General features: G+C 28.9%; 1 protein-coding gene across 4 annotated transcripts in view; it reads left to right on the forward strand.

Moving 5' to 3' along the window:
* LOC107456822 (dopamine D2-like receptor) overlaps positions 1-17,126 on the forward strand; it is a 412,581-nt gene extending 395,455 nt beyond the window's left edge. For all 4 annotated transcript variants that reach the window (XM_071180682.1, XM_071180681.1, XM_071180683.1 and 1 more), the window contains 3 exons: positions 3,896-4,148; positions 7,810-8,443; positions 16,745-17,126. In XM_071180682.1, the coding sequence (XP_071036783.1) occupies positions 3,896-4,148; positions 7,810-8,443; positions 16,745-16,968 (1,111 nt within the window). In that variant the 3' untranslated portion in view covers positions 16,969-17,126. The remainder of the gene's footprint in view (positions 1-3,895; positions 4,149-7,809; positions 8,444-16,744) is intronic.
* Positions 17,127-17,953: the final 827 nt, after the last annotated feature.

Raw genomic sequence — 17,953 nt, forward strand, 5'->3', positions numbered from 1 at the left:
ACTAAGGCCTTGTATGAAACCGAAATTATTAGTATTAATCATTTACCCATTATTAAAATGGTAAAACTAATGTTAGAAAAGAATGCTATATAGATCATGAAGAATGTTTAATTTCAATGAAAACTGCCCAATATATTTCATTGTTAAATATAATGAATATTTAATTTTCACTTTGTCTAGACTGAGAAGATCCATTATGTTTAAGAATAAAAATGTTACCAGTTTAAATGCCACCAATTTTTTGTGATCACTTTCAGGAAGAAAAAATAATTTAAGTGTCAAGCAGAGAAGTACTTCCAAAATGATTTCTTAAAGAAATAAGAAATAAAGTTAAAATAACGTAGAAAATCTATGATCATAAATAGCAGAAAATTGCTGTTATCTATATTACTCAATAAATAAGATAGTAAGTTCTTATCTAATGCGTGTTTTAAGTCAATTTTACTCAAGCTAAAACATCTCTAGTTTGAAAAAAAAATTTAAGATATTATTTTATGTATTTCATAAATATCCAATATTGTATCCAAGAGTTTTGGTCCAAGAGTTTTAATACAGATATTCAAGCATTGTAGATTCATATTTTTCATTCGTTTCTGGCTCTTCAAAGACAAGAAATATTCATTTGTTGGTTTTTTTCCCAATAGTTTCGATGAAATAATGAGTCCAGTTGTATTCGTAACTGCTATCTTATTTCTCGGTTTTCAGGAAGATTAATTGTTATCTTTAGAAAGTAGTTTCTTTGGAAAGTATTTTCTGAAGAAGAGAACAATAGGATTCCTAGTAATATATTTATTCCAACAGAATTCTAATTTGCATTCGACGATACAATATAGTATAGTTACTTAAAATATATTTAAATGTTACTTAAAAATTGTTGATAATTTCCATAAGGATAATCAATTTAAGCTTTCTTGTAAGGAAATCCCAGAGAATTTAAATTATTTTGCATAAAATTCGTGTTGTTCAAAATCTGCTAAATGTGTGTGTCTTAGAATGTTATTGTGTTTTTAAGTTAAAGGTTTTCAACAAATACAGTAGCTTGAAAACATAAGAATTAAATATTAACACTGCAACAATCAAACATTTATGACTCGTACTTTTCATTCCTTACAGGAACTTCATAGAAAGGAAATATTCCTTTTTCGGTTCTTTTCAAGAGATTTCGATGAAATAATGATCCAGGGATGTTATCTTATTTCTCGGTTTCAAGAAATTTCGATTAAGCGTAATCTTAGAAAAGTAGTTTCTTACTAAGAGAATTACATAAATATAATTATTTAAATAGAGTTCTAATTTGCATTTGACTTCGTATTTTCTTAAAATAAATTTTAATGTTAATATTTAAAAATTGTTGCTGATTTCCAAAATGATAACCAATTTTTTGCTTTTTTGTAAGGAAGTTCCAGACAACTCAAATTATTTTGTATCAAATTCGTGTTGCAAAAAAACTGTTAAATGTGTGTGTCCTAGAATGTTATTTTTTTTTTAAGTTCAAGTCTTTCAACAAATACAGTAGTTTGAAAAAATAAGAATTGAATATTGGAACTGCAATAGTGAAAAGTATGAATAACGAATTTTTGATTCATACTTTTCATTCATTACTTCAGAGAAAGGAAATATTCATTTTTCGGTACTTTTCAATTATATTCATACATATTCAATACATTCATTTATATATTCAATCTATCCATTATTTCATTTCTATGAAATAATGATCACAGAGATTGTTACATATTATTATTTTATTACTCGGTTTCCAGAAATTTAAAAGATTAAGTGTTATCTTAAGAAAATAGTTTCTGAATAAGAGAATTCCTATAAAAATATTTCTTCAGTAACATTCTAATTTGCTTTTGATTTTGTAGTTTTTTTAAAAATATATTGATACTGTGAATGTTTTACTGAAATTGCTGTTTGCTTCCATAATGACAACCAATTTATGCTTTTTGTAAGAAAATTCCAGGCAACTAAAAATATTGTTTATCATAAAATCATGTTGTTGAAAACGTGTTAGATATGTTTTTACTCAGGATGCAATGTTTCATGATCCCAAAAAAAAAACTGATCGTAATCGTAAATCGTACAAATAATTATTATTTGTTTCTTTGTTAACGTCTTCAAGAAACTAAAGTAGTAATGAAAAATAAGAATTAAATTTTAATAAAATCAATTCGATTTATTTCTGTTTCATGAAGGAACAGACTTAGGATTAAAACCCAAAGCCACCCGTGCGTTATGGGTTCATTACTGTAAACAGGCATCTCTCTAAGACTATTTTACCACTCCGTATTTAATTTTTTTTTTCTTGGCGTCTATTATTAGATGTTATGCTTTTTCTTCTTCAGGATTTCTTGACCAACCCAGCCACTTTATTTCCTGTACAGTCATAATAATCAGTATTCGTCATCCTCACACAGCAAATTTTTCAATATTCCACTTATGAGAAAGGCACGATCACTCCATGTTCCAATTCTTAAATCCATATTCATGCCAGGTCACCTGGATCGAATCCATTTGGTTTTTACTTTTTAAGATTTCATATTTCAATTTTGTTACTGCTCAAAAAAATAACGTCAGGGGAATTCTTTACAACCACAAAAATTACTTAGCAACCAGGTGTAATAAAAGTCATCAATTCGAAGCGAATAAGTTATCTCCGCTACTTTTACGGATAGAAGGTAGCAAAACCACTAAGCTGTTAAACTTTAACAGGCCAAATGGTCTTATGAAACGGAGAATAGCTTTCAGATAGTTTCATAATGTCATTAAAGGTTTGAAAACATTGAAGCAGGTCTTCTCTCGGCTTTTGAGCAAGGAAGAAGACATGCATTTGACATGCAGACATTTAATAGACTCTGGTTGAAAAAAAAAACTTGCTTTAAGAGCCCTAGTATTTTCCCATCTGGAATGTAACGCCAAAATTTTTCCCATTATATATTGTTGAAGAAAGACAAGCACAGTACATCGTAAAATTTGATGGCAAATGGTATTCTCGATTGTCTCACCAAGTTCTTCAAAGTATTTTAATTGCATCTAATATAATATTATGTATTATATTAGATGCAATTGCCAGCAAATATATAAACGCTGAAATACCCTCAGCAAAACGCATTCGATAAAAAGTCTAGAAATACATGTTAAAGATGCAATAAATCATATCACAATTTGAGCTCTTAACATTCCATTCAGGGTGTGTGGATGAACCATAAAATTCGAAGTAGTAAACCACTTTTTTTGCAGATTTGAATTCTACAGAATAAAGTACCCGATTTTGATTTGAAATTTAAGGCCATTAGGCATTTTATTTTCAGAAAATCAAATGCGACTATTCTTTCTTCTCGATCCGGAATGAAGCTCTTGAAATATTTTCATATCAAGCAATTTATAGCCCAATTTTCATTTTGAGATTGCAGAGGCAAGTTGTTAACAGAAACACTAATATATGTTGCTTGAATTTTGATAATTTTTCTAGAAAGTTTAATTATGAGTTAAAGAAAAGTCTATTTAAGATTTTGAATGTCTCCACTGCCCTACCATCTAGGATGTGAGATTAGGATTGTGGAATTTCGGTTTAGTCGAAACGAGAAACTATACACGAATAAGTACCTTTTTTTCCATTAATTTAGCATTTTCATCTTCTTCTTCTTCATTGGTGCGCCAGCCCAGGGTAGGTCCCACGAGTGTCTTCAGATTTTTGATCAGAGGCATGATTTTTTTTAAAATCTAAGAGGCGTTAAGAAGCGTAAAACTTATTTGCGGATACCTTTTACATAGCTAACTGGTTTAAGTTATTTTCATAAAATGCGATCATAAAATACTTAAATACATTACATAATAATTAAATGTGCAAATTTTTTTAGCATTTTTACATGAAAAAAATCTTTTTTCTTTGCAGGTACATTGCTGTAACGCAACCAATCAAGTATTCGAAGCATAAAAATACGAGCAGAGTTCTTTTGACAATTGCTGGTGTTTGGTTAATTTCAGCAGGTATTGGATCTCCAATTGTGCTTGGTTTAAACACATCTCCCGAAAGAACACCGGAGCTTTGTATTTTTTATAGCTCAGATTTCATCATCCTTTCTTCCATTGGCTCATTTTATATACCATGTTTCATCATGATATTTCTATATTATAAAATTTTTAAGGTATGATTTTTTTTTTAATTTTGTTCTTGCAAAAGGTACTTCTTAATTTAAAAACCATGTGATCCGTATGATTTTCCTCCCTTTTTTCATAATTTTCTTACATTAAAAATTATTTTATTTAAAATTGGATTGGAAAATTTAAACATATAAAGCAAACGAGTTATACAGTGAGCAAAAAAATAAAACGGTCCACCCTGAATAACTTCTGATCAAATAATAAGATCTTCATGTTCGAGGATCCAATCTTAATAGTTTAAGAGGGTGACCTAAAATATGCTAATTTATTAACCCAGAAGATAATTTAAGTTACAAAATCAGACACAAATACTTATTTTCTCTGAATAAACATACCTTTTTTTACGACGGATGAGGATTTTATTTGACCCTCAAAATATCGGAAGAAGCCGCAATCTGAGAAATATTGTCCAAATAGTTTGGTCAGGAGAGCGATCCAAAGCTATGTCCCCTTAATAGTAAGTTTTCTTTGTGCGTATTTTGCCATATTTCGAGAGACTTATAAGAAGAATTGAAAAAATTTTGCACACTAATATTTTTTTTTTAATTTAATAATAATCGAAGAAATTTTAAATTGTAAGGTATGCACTTTTTCACATCATTTTAAAGAAATAAACTTTGCATGGCAAAATAAAAAAAATTGAATGAAATTGGTCGAATAGTTCCAGAAGTCGTATTTCCAGAAATTGTAAGAAAAAAGAAGTCAGAAAATGTACCTTTTTGTGTCTGGCTTTGAAACTTAAGACATCGTCTGTGCTAATTAATTAGCGTGTTTGAGGTCACCCCCTTTAACCATATAGATCGAGTCCTAGAGCGTAAGGATCCAATCATTAGATTAAAAGTTATTCAGAATGGTCCATTTATTTTTGCGCGCTGTACCCCAAGCTTTAAAGATGGCATGCTTTCCCCAAACTATAACTTAGTATTATTTCTCGATAGAAATATTACAAATTTCCAAAATTTACACAAGATTTTAGAACAATACCCTGATATATAGTATATATCTATTTTGTTGTTTTTCATGTGAAAAATGTTATCAAAGAAGATTTCTACTAAACGTTATGAAAAACAATACTCATTATCAAACGTTGTTCCATGCTCTTCAAATAAAAATTATTTAACGTGGGAGTATTTAAGCAAAATTGTCAGAAAGATACTTTATTGAATTGCTGACTTTAGCAAATCAGCAAAAATAGTTGTATGTAAAAATATAGGGGTTTCACATGAATCAAACTTAAAAATTAAATTTATTTAATGGTTGCATAAAAATTTAAAGACTTTGATAAACATAAATTTTCTTTGTCTTAAGTGTATCTTAAAAATTATTAATCAAATTTTTTTTCTAGATTTTAAGTTAATCATTACAAATAAATTTAATGAAATAAAATACATTTCAGTTACAATAACATTCAAATACAGCGACTCAATCATTCATACTTAAGTACATTAATATTTATTTATCATTTCTTATGTCATGCTCAAACAAAGGAGATCATGTACTTCATAGTTATGTAATTTCTAAACTACAGAGTGCTTATTAGTTGCTGTTAAGTAGAACCACTTTTCTAACACTGTCAAAGTACTTCACGTGCTGAGATCACTTCTCAGTCTTAAGTACATTTTTCTATCCGTTAACTGTGACATTAACACGATTATGATACCAGTTTTCGAAAGTCATTTGGAAACTGAATTAGCACCATCTAATCAATCATTTTTTATTTTGTTCATTTGTTAACTATTATGGATAATCTTTGATCTGAAGCAATCTAAGTGATTTCGTGCCTTAACTTTTCTTTCTTTCGATTTCAACTTCACAATATGCCAATGAATAATAAAATAAAGTTGATATAAATTCTTTTGTATTCAAAGTCAAGTATAAACTTGTATTATTTATTTAATAAGTAATGAATTTTCCTTGATTAAAAAAACTGAAAATTGGCATCAATTTCAGAATAGTTATGTAATTAAAAAATATTTAAAATGGACGAAATAGCTTTTGCAGTGGTTTAAGAATCTTACATACATTTTCAGCAAATTTTTAGTTGAGTAACATAATTTAGTTTTCTTTTCAAAATTCCTTAAAAGTTAAACTTTTAATGAAATGACTAAGCAAGTTGGAAAAAAAAAACAATTTTAGAGCTTAATGCTATTTTAAGTGACATTTTAAAAATCGTTCGTTTTCTGATTTTAATAAATGATGTGGTTAATCATGAATACATTGGTTGTCTTTAAATAATGTGGTTTACAATGAAAATATATGAGTTTTTTATAAACTGATAAGCTGGTATTTATATTTTTCCCAAACCGAATTTCTTTTATTCTACCTAAAAGATCATTTATTATAGTTTCTCGACATAGTTTAAATTTTTCAAAATTCTCTTAAAATGCTCTTAAAATTAAACGTGCATATATAAACTCACATTACTTTTGAAAATTATAATAATAACGATGCAGTCAGTTATTAGGAAAGACAACCTTCAGATAAATAAAAGGAATAAAAAAGATTAAAATTAAATATTAGCCTACGTAAAGACTAATAATAAATAGAGTATATATTAACTGCAATTTTTAATGTAATCGTATTTATTTTAGAAAAGATGATAATAACCCAGTTTATATTTAAAAGCTGGTTCAGAATCACTTAAACGAAAACTAAACACATTCCAGGCAAGTATAACATTAAGATTAAATTACATAAGTAAGAAGATCTTTTACGAGTTGAACAAACTATTTGACGCTTTCTAATCTCGCAATTTCAAATAGAAAACATTTATCTTTTAATTAAACATTCATCTGGGTAGCATTTAATGTTTCGATATATTAACGATGTCGTTTTATTTAAAATATTAAGTTGCATTTATCAATGTGCGCATTCTTTATATCTCTTTTTTATGAGTGGTGATAAAAGTGGTGATAAAAGTGGAAAACAACACTGGGGAACGAATTTTTTTTTGCATTTATAGAAATTTTTGATCTCGACTAATGCGAGAGTGTTGATTTCAAATCAGAAATTAGTTTTGTCCTAAAGCTACATATTCTTTTTTAAAATGACTTATTTAGTCTATTTTTGTCGAAATGCAGAAGTTTAAAAACGTTATGTATAACAGAGAGTCGCATAAATGTTGCGATAAACTTCCATAAGAGTTAAGGAACATGATCAGGATTAAAATTGAGGTATTTGGCTCGTGGCTCTTTCCTATTATAACCTGTTCAGAAACACATGAAGAAACAGTTTGTTATGGAGAAGCGTCCCTATAGGCGTATGACGACTTTTTCGAGCATTGGTTCTTATGCAGTTTTAATTGTAATTATATGCCCTAAAACCCCTGGAAGTTTGATGCAACATCTACTTGACTCCCTGTTATATATAGCGTTTTAAATCTCTTACGTTTCAACAAAAAATAGATTAAAAATGTCATTGAAAAAACTGTATCTTTTGGTGAGAAATGATTGCGTGTTTGATATCAACGATACAAAAAATATCTAAGACCTGTAAAATCTCATGCAACAGAAAAAGGAAATAGATCCGCAGTGTAGTATTAAAGGAACTCTTGAATTGAATAACTTTTCTTGAATAAATGCAATTTTAAACTGAACAGTAGTTTCAATTAAAATTACAAATGCTTTTTTTCCCCTCATATTTCAGGCTATACACGCGAGGGCGAAGAAAAACAAACTAAGGCAAACGAATTCTGAGTCCGGTGGAGCCAGGAGTAACGAAAGTGCAAGTTTGACAAACGATCCACCGGCAACCATCTCCAAACGTCAGGAAGGAGAGAATCAGGTGACAACATGTCTTCAAGTCGTCATAGAAAAAGATGGCTTCACTACAAACACGGGCAGTGGCAGCCAAGATGATGAATACGATGAGGACACAATTGGTGAGGACAATTTTCGGCACGAAGCCGCTGTCAAGGGTGCATCTGCCATGTTGCTAAGTGCTTTTATGACAGAAACAATCAGGATTGAGATTCCCATTAATGGAAACACCGATTCTGGTTACGGGACTTCTCATGTCGAGCATGAGACACAGTTCGCTTCGATGGTGGAACATGATTCACCGAACCATGACGGAAAGGGGGGATACCAAACGAAAAAATTCGGACAGCAGAAAAAAAATGGTGTCTCCAAGAGAAACGAAGGTAGTGACATTTCCGGTGGGATAAGGAAGAAGTCTAGATTTAATTTAGGCAGAAGACACAAGAGTAGCAGGAAAAAAAGGGAAAAAGCTTCTGCTAAGAGAGAAAGGAAAGCGACTAAGACACTGGCGATCGTATTGGGTGAGTAGAGATATTTCAATTGATATCTGGGTGTTTTCAATCTGTTCTTTTAGGTTTATGATATTTCTGTATTCAATTTGAAATAGACAAGATTTTTTTAAAAAAAATATTCCTCAAATGGTTTTATAACTTGTTTTGAAAAGAAAAAATTTATAGAATCTCATCAGGTGAACGAAATTTTGTCCCATTTATACAAATACTCGATCTTGCTTTATTCGGGTGTGGGGATTTCAAATCTGAAATTTTGTTTTTCTTCTTGAAAGTATAGATTTTTGAAGGAAATTGTTAGCTTATATTTTGCAGCAATGTACAAGTTTAGAAACATTATTTGTACCAGAACGGCTCGTAAGCGTTGCGATATACTTCTAGAGGAGTTAGGGTACATCATCAGGTACATCATCAGGTACATCATCAGGCAGGAGTAAATCTCCGATACTATATGTTCAAAAGCACATGAAGAAAGAGTTCATAGTAGGGGAAGCATCCCTAGCCGAGTATGACGACATTGCGGTCATGGTTTAGTACCCTTTTTAATCCTAATAGTGCATCCTAACTAGTTCATTTTAACTAAAAATAAGTTAAATACCTCATTTATAAAAAACTATCTTAAACAGAGATACCAATAGCCGATTTGTCGTGCATTTAAAATTTGTCTATTTAAAATTCGATTAAAAATTATATAATCGAATTAGTATTTGAAAGATGTTTAAAATTGATGTTTAAAATTTAATTTCCCAGGAGCTATTCCACCGATTCTACTCACAATTTATATTTTGCCATGTAAAATTACATACTTTAAAATTGCGTAAATATTGCATACTTTACAATTCAAAATTATCGAGTATTATTAAATAAAATAAAAATAATAAATATTTATTAAATGAATTCACTTTAAATTTCTTAATTCGCTTACTCGCTTATTCGATTAATTCGCTTACAAATTTCTCGAGACATGGCGCAATGCGCAAAAATTAAAATTAACCTTAAGGGGTTCAAACTTTGGATTGCTCTCCTGACCAAACTATAGAGACCATATTTCTCAGATTGGGGCTGCGTCCTATATTTTAAGGGTCAGAAATTCGAATCCGTTAAAAAAAGGCATTTTTATTCGGAGAAAGCACGTTTTGATTTAATAACATGAAGTATCATCGTCACTTATTAATTAGCATATTTGAGATCACCTCCTCAAACTTTTAAGATTGAGTCCTAGAACAGGAAGATCCGACGATTAGATCAAAAAGTTATTGCGTTTGGTTCATTTTTTATTTTGTGTGCTGTAAAACATTTCAGGCATAGGTTCCTATGCTGATGATGTGCCTTAACTCCCCTAGAAGCTTGTCACAACATTTGTGCGACCCCTTGTTATATGTATGTAACGTTTTTAAGTTTGTACATTTCGACAAAAATAGACTAAAAATATAATTTTAAAATGTATCAGTAACTTTAGAAGGGAACTTTTTTTTTCAGGCTCAAAATCCGTACTCCCGAACTAAGCAAGATCAGAAATTTACATAAATGAAGCGAAATTTTTTTTCTCGAGGGCTGTAAAACTTTTTTTTTCTTACAATTTGGACGAAAAGCTTATCTAACGATTCCAAATAAATTGAAATAATGCATACCTTATAAAAAATATCAAACTATCTAAGATATTTTAAGAGGTATCAATAAAATCCTCATTCAACCTTTTCAACGGTCTATATATTTTAAGGGACAATCGTCAAAAAATAGCAAAATTATTTCTTTACGACGTTTTTATTGGTTGCGGAAAAAAAATATTTTTCTAAATGATTAATATCTAAAATGGAAATGTTTTTTATATAATATCCAACTGTTTTTATTTTGTCAAAAGAAAGCATCCTTTGGTTCAAAGCATTTGAATCGAAATATTAGTGATATGCAATAATTATTAATCAAACATTAATTATCAAATAAGAAATGCATATCTCACACAAATAATTATTTTAATGCCTGATTAATAATCATTTATTGCTCAATGACGGGCGAAAAAAAGAAGAAAAAAATCCTGATAACTTTTATTCCGTCATTATCTTAACTAAATTAAGCATTTCCTTTTCTTGCAAACAGTTTCTCTTATTCCGAATGTTTGCATAGTTACGATACTTCTTTCCTAAATAGAATTTTATTGCTTTTACCTTGGAATTTCTTAATGTGTTTTTCCGGCCTTTTGTTATAAAAAAAGAAAATGTTTTAGGAAAATAAGCGTATTATAATAGGTTTTTCCTTCGAAACAAATAAGAAGAATTTCCATATAGAGAAGAATTTCATTTCCTAACTCGATACTAATAATTAAATTAATTACAATGGATTTATTGCATTTTGTTATGCTTGAATTGTTAATTCCAGATTTGTTTGAGGAAAAGAATAGATTTGAAATGATGCTTAAACTTTCAACTTAATGCGTTACTTTAAAATTTAAAAGCAATGGAGGTTTTATTTGAGTTTGTTTTGTGCTAAGCTGTGAATAATAAAGCTGTTTACTGTTTATTGAGCTTTGAATGATAATATTGTCTTTGGTTGTTAGGGATTTTCATTTGAATATTTACCAGAATTACAAAACTCTTGATTGTTTATTTAAGAAACAAATAACATTCTCTCAACAATCCAACTTTTAATATATCTAAATTAAAAAAACTTACCCAAAGGAATATAAAGGAAATACCTTCGGAATGCTTATAATTAGAGAATGCTAAATAATACAAAAGGAAACTTAAATTAAGAATTCTCTTTTATTGTATTAAATATAAAGAAAACAATTTAAACAACTGGCTAGGGTTTGAAAATCATTTAAACATAGCTAACTCACACAATAAGTATATGAAGAGAAAAATATATCATGTTTAGAGATGAATTTTAAAGGGAATCGAGCCCACGCAAAAGCTAATTTTCTGCTGTAAAGTTCAAGTGCTTATAAATGCTTAATAAGATTTACAGAAATTCTGTGAGATAACGCTTTTGCAAGTGATATCCCCACTGCGAAAGGCGCCGCTTTTGTTGACAGTTACTAACAAATACTTATTATAATGGAATAAATTATTCAAACATTATAATTTTTACAGTTTGCATTATCAATGTGCATCAAATTCAGCATATGAATGTGAGCATTAAAAAGAATAAATTAGAGTTAATTTATGAAATACAATGAGATACAAGAATTCCCTCGATGAACCTTTAACAGACATTTTGCGAAACATGCACAACAGGCATTTTAAAAATATCTCGAAAAATATCTTTCTTTTTCTAGCCTGGAATGAACATATTTTTACTAATTTGTATCTGTCATATTTAAAGAAGTGGTTTCTTTCCTTTTTACAGTTTAGAATAAACAACTAACCCTTAGAGTAGCTACATGCATTAAAATAACCGGGATTCTCTAAATAACTTTTGATCTGATGATCGGATATAAAAGTCTTAGGACTCCATCATAATAGAGTGTGGTGGGGGTGACATTAAATATGCTAATTAATTTGCGCAGACGATATTTTAAGTTACGAAATTAGACTCAAAAACGTACTTTCTTTGAATGAACATACCCTTTTTTTATGAATTTGGATTTTTGATCCCCAAAATATAGGAGGTAGCCGCAATCTGGGATATATGGTCCCGATAATTGGGTCAGGAGAATGGTCTATAGTTTCGATCCTTAAATATTATTTTAAGGGAGACATTAAAAACATTTCGAATTGAAACATTTTTGTGTGCAATCCTAAAAACTGCATATGTAAAGATAATTGTATTCACGTTATAAGTTTTATTGAATATTTAATATTTTTTATTATTTTATTTAATAATAGTGAAAATTTTAAATTGTAAGGTATACAATTTTTACATCATTTTGTAGAATGCAATTTAAATGGCAAAATACAAAACTTGAGAAAAATTGGTCGAATAGTTCCTGAGAAGTCGATTTATTTTAAAAAGAAAACCTTTCCCCAATTCGTTGAAATCTGTCAAAGAAAAGGTTAGTTTATACATAGAAATTACGTTTTTGATCCTGATTTCGTGACTTACAATATCGTCTGCGCTAATGCACTAACATATTTGAGATTACCCTCTCGAACAATTAAGATTGAGTCCCAGAATGTTCTGATTGTTAGATCAGAAGTTATTCCGGGTGGACCGTTTATTTTTTTGCGCGCTGTACATTGTCAAGAATAAAGTCTTTGAATGAAGTTTTATGATTGTAGCATCCATTCAGTGCCTTGAAAATAAATGACAATATAAAAGAAAAAAAACTGATAAAAGATGAAATGAGATAAAAATATGCAGCTCAAAAGAAATTCACTAAATTTAAAAATTAGTTTTAAGAGTTTGTCAACAGATAGTACAAATGACATGACTAGATAAAAACAGGGGTTGGAAAAAATTATGAAAACACTTTGATACAAACTCAATTTTTCATATTTTTAAGGAAATACTTAGAGAATTATTTTAAAATTTTAGAAGTGTTTAGGTCATGCGATGATTCATACATATCAAAAAAGTTTAAAGCCTTAAAGATTTGAAGTATCGGCAATAACGAAAAAGATTGCTTCCGAACACTGTATGCCGAAAAATATTGCCATCAGCCAGAAAATCGTGAGAAATGTTTTATCATATGCAATAACTGCACAAAAGTTTGTAAATCTAACTTAGATATTCATGGAGTTATCGACAATTTTATAAAAAATAAAAAAAAAAAACTTTTTTTTGCCTTACGTTTACTTAATAGAACTGCAAAAATATTTAATAAAATGAAATAAAATTTTTAGAGCTATTTTCAATTAATAACAGAAACATAATTTAAAGAAAAATAATAAAAACAATTTTTTTGGAGAAAGAGCAAGATATGAAAATTTCAAGTGATCTTGTGCATGCGAGGAAAATATTTAAAAAAATAAACTCATAGTTTTGTTCTGAATCGTAGTTGATAAACCCGATTTAAATATTGTGGAAACAAAAAAAACGCTTTTAGTATAATTTTAAGCCGTTTTTTTGCAAATTTAGAAAGGCAGCTAGGAATGTTAATGGATTTTTCACAAATTTAATTTCGTGCCATTAAACAAGATTGATTTAAAATGATATATTAAAATCATGTATATAAAAACATCCCTTATTAAAGTATGTTTTATTTCACACTTTTTTCTTCTTTAGATCATCCCAATTTGTTGTCTGAAACATTAGAGTAGTAACATTGTAAGCAATTGATTAACAATGTAATAATTAACAAGTAATTAACACAGTAGCGTATAGAAGTTTATAGTAAAGTAGAAAAGTGAGATTGTGGACAACTCCTTATCGCTCAGAGCTTTTCTAAAAATGCCATTTCGGTAATTGCAAGAAGCATTTTAAATTTTTTAGACATTCATATCGGACATTTCGAATAGATTATCAGACATAATTCTGAACAAAATTATGAAAAAAAAGTTTACCACGCATTCGTAGTATTACAGAATTAATTTTAATTCTCACACAATCTCGCACAATTTTCAACGTTTTTTTTAAATGATATTTTTCTTATTAAATAAAAATTACTCTAAAAACTGTGTTTAATTTTATTGAATATTTCTGCAATTATATTAAAAAGACTTTTTTTAATAAAAATATCCAGAATTCCGTGAATATTTAAACTAGATTTACAAAAATGCTGTGCAGTTGCTGCATATGTTAACCAAACAAATTGATCCCAGTTACAAATTTATTGCAATATTTTTGGAACAGGATGTTCGAAAACACTATTGTTTGTTCGTAATTTTTCGCTGTCCCTCTAACCTCTAAAAACTTTAAAGTGACTTAAACTTTATTGATATATAAAGTATTTTTCTACAGTATTTCTTGAGAAATATTATAAAAGTAGTAAGTGTAGAAATGTTTCCATAATTATGTCCAAATCCTGCTATATAAACTATTTTTTTAAAAGCATTTAATTTCAACTTACTTATCAGGCTTATTCAAAAACATGATCTTGGACAAAATTTTCGAAATTGAGTTTATAATAAATTCAAAAGTTCAGTATTCTTAGCTTTCAAAAAATATTTTTTTTTGTTTGTACTCTAATTATTTACAATATTATAGAAGTTTTTGCGGAGGAGGTTTTGTGATGAGTGATTAATGATGAATTAGATTAATAATGAGTGATTAATGATGAATTGTGTTTATTTCAAAAGCAGCTTTTTTTACATTTCATACCACCTCAAACACGATATCTCATGATGTATTTAAATTATTTGTCTGCAATTTTTCATGAGTGTTTATGATTATAACACACGTGTTTTGAAAAAGAGACTAAGAAAAAAAGTAGAATTTAATTTTTTTATGCATGTTTTTTCGCAAAGACAAGTGCGAAAATTTTTAAACATTTCATTTTTAGCTACATTGATCCCTAACTATGAACTATATGCACTTGCTAAGATAATATTTTAAAATGCAGTTGATAGCCTTCTAAATAAAATCCTCAAAGGATTTTTTGTCTTATGGTGATGGAAATGCTTTACTGTTTATGAAAAAAATGCCTTTTTTTAACCTAGAAACTATTTAAAAAATAATAATTATTGTTATTTTTTGCTAGTTTCATAAGCTTTTACATGTAATAAAGCAAATAAACTAGATTTCTCCTAATCATATATTAATATAATAATATAATAATATAATATAATATAATAATATAAGAAATTGTCAAAACTAGTAAGACACCTTAACTTTTCAACCCAACCCGTTTCTGTTGCAAATTATGATTATTTTGTAAGCATTGTTTTAGTATTTTATTAGGTATCAGCGCCATCTAATGATAGACCTTGAAGCCAATACAAAACTTGATTCCGAAGTTTCTTGGTTGTGTATGAAGAATATAGCGAACCATACGATTTTATTACTTTCCATTTCAGTATTTTTGTCTGACTGCATTGTAGGAACTTTATGTCAAACTCCAAAAGCAATTTCGCTAGAGTTCTGTAATTTGAACATTGGATATACGAGCAAATTTTAGCTCTCGATCCTAGAAATCGTTTAAAAATTTTAATTAATCCGTTCGGGAGAGATGTTTGAAAAATATTTTCATGTTTTCCGCTCCGATTTAAAATTAGCCATTGTTTATAAATAAAACTACAGACGAGTCTGTTTAAATTAAATAAAGTACAATAATATCTTAATGTGATTTTTAGGTTTATTTAGTTATTATTTTTGAAACTTTCATTCATATAGACCCTGGTTTTATCGTAATTTATTTATTGATGGGGAGAAGCTACCAACGACATGCGCAGACATTTCTATACATGGGTAACTCTCATTCCGTATGATGTACTCTACATTTCCATTAAGTTTGTCACCACTGCATACCCTCCAACTTATGAGGATTTTAAAAATAATTCTTTCTAGTGGTAGCGATTCAGAGTAGAAATTTTTAAAGCAAATGGATCTCTCATAAAACTTTTATCAGAACTTAAGAATCTAGCCATATGGCATGCACTTTTATAAGTAATAGTGGACAAGTTACGCCTAAATTAATTTTTTTTAAATATTAAGACATTAATTTTGCTACCGTCTGAAAAGTAGATTTCTGAAACTACGAAAATTCCGTAGTAGTTGGAGGATATGCCACTGTGTTAAATCACTCTCTATATTATTTTGGTAAATTAATAATTATTTTATGTCAGTAATAATTTAAATTTGAAACTTATTCTGCTTTATACGGTCACTGGCCAAATTATTAGACGCGCTCTAAAATTCTATGTAAAATACTAGTAATCAGGTGATACTATACAGCTCTGAGGTTTTTACGCGACTGAAACCGGTTTGCACTGCTTACGTTCGTGTATCAATTGCTTAACATAATAATGCAATGCGTTAAAAATAAATACAAAGATGAAGTATATAAAAGAAATCTCCAGAATAAAAATCCATTACATTTATGTTTAAATTTTAAACTATTGCATACAAACGCGTGCAAATCATGCAATTTTTAAAACGCTGCATTGAGTCTAAAAATTTGGTCTAATTAATTATAATATACTAATATAATACCTGATATAATAACTATTTTATATTTATATAATATATCACCTGATTTATCCAATCGCCGAATTTATATTATATATCGTCCAATTTAACCAATTGATCCACGAACGTAAGCAAGTGCAAACCGGTTTCAGTCGCGTGAAAGCAATAAAGCTGTATAGTATCACCTGATAATTAAGATTTTACAGGGAATCTTATCCTGTGTCTAATAAGTAGTTTTTAAGAAACCAACTTAAATGTATCAAAGTATATTTTTACCAACAAGATCAACTAATGTTTTATTTTTTCTAGGCATGTTTCTCTTTTGTTGGGTGCCCTTTTTCTCTTGCAATGTGCTGGATGCTATTTGTATCAAGTTAGAAAACGACGACTGGAGGCCTGGAATGGCCATGTTTCTTGTAACAACATGGCTGGGGTACATTAACAGCTGCGTCAATCCGGTCATTTATACTATTTTTAACTTGGAGTTTCGAAAAGCGTTCAAAAAACTGTTGGTGGATTACTGGTGGTGCTAGCATCACGTGTTTCGACGAAGAAAAGAAATCTCATCCCAATAAAGAGAACTGATTATTTATTTTAATGAAACTAAATGCTCATGTATTTTCAAAATTGTCTATCATTACTAAAAAAAAGTGTTTATGTTTTGTGTATTTGAATAAATGTATGATATGTATTTGGTTTTGTTTAGTCTTATATATTTTAGTGTTTTTTTTTAGGAATGAAAGTAATAAAGTGAATAGCTGTTTCTAAGAGGAAAATAGTTAAAAAGAAAAAAAAAATAGAAGCGCTATTTTGAAAGAGAGTCATGGAAATTATGCTAATCTATCAGATAACAAACAATGTATATTTTTTCCACTTTGAACAATACAGCACGCCTCCTATTCAACAACACTGGATAACACTAATTCTACTAAGATGACCACCAAATCTACTAAAATGAACACTAAATCTACTAAAATGACCACTAAATCTACTAAAATGACCACTAAGTCTACTAAAATGACCTAACTGAACGCCAAAAAGAACTTCGATCGCTTGCAGAATCGAATCTAACCCAGGAATGTGCTTAATTGCATTCCAGACAGTCTAGACATGATATACAGGATAAATAAAACAATAAAAGTAAATAAACCACTTTTAAGAGTACTTCGCTTCAAAATAATTTTATAATTCATTTTGAGAGTATGAAATTTACTAAATTATTCTACAATTATTATAAAATTAAATTACTGTAGAATAACCGAGATAGGAAAATGTTAAAATTTCTACAAAGCGTATCTTTCAACCGTATACATGATATGTCTAATAACCAAAATAAAAATATGTTTCAAGTTCTCAAAAATAGGTGTCCATTATCAGGACTTGCCAGACTTGAATGAAAAGAAACAAAAGTGATTTGAAATGCAAAACGCAAAGTTGCCAACGAAAAAATTAAAAATAAACAAAGCTAGAAAAACCACTGTAGTCGAGAGAGAGAAAGTATAAATCATAGAACAAAAA

This window comes from Parasteatoda tepidariorum, chromosome 5, assembly GCF_043381705.1.
Source record: "Parasteatoda tepidariorum isolate YZ-2023 chromosome 5, CAS_Ptep_4.0, whole genome shotgun sequence".
Lineage (NCBI taxonomy): Eukaryota > Metazoa > Arthropoda > Arachnida > Araneae > Theridiidae > Parasteatoda > Parasteatoda tepidariorum.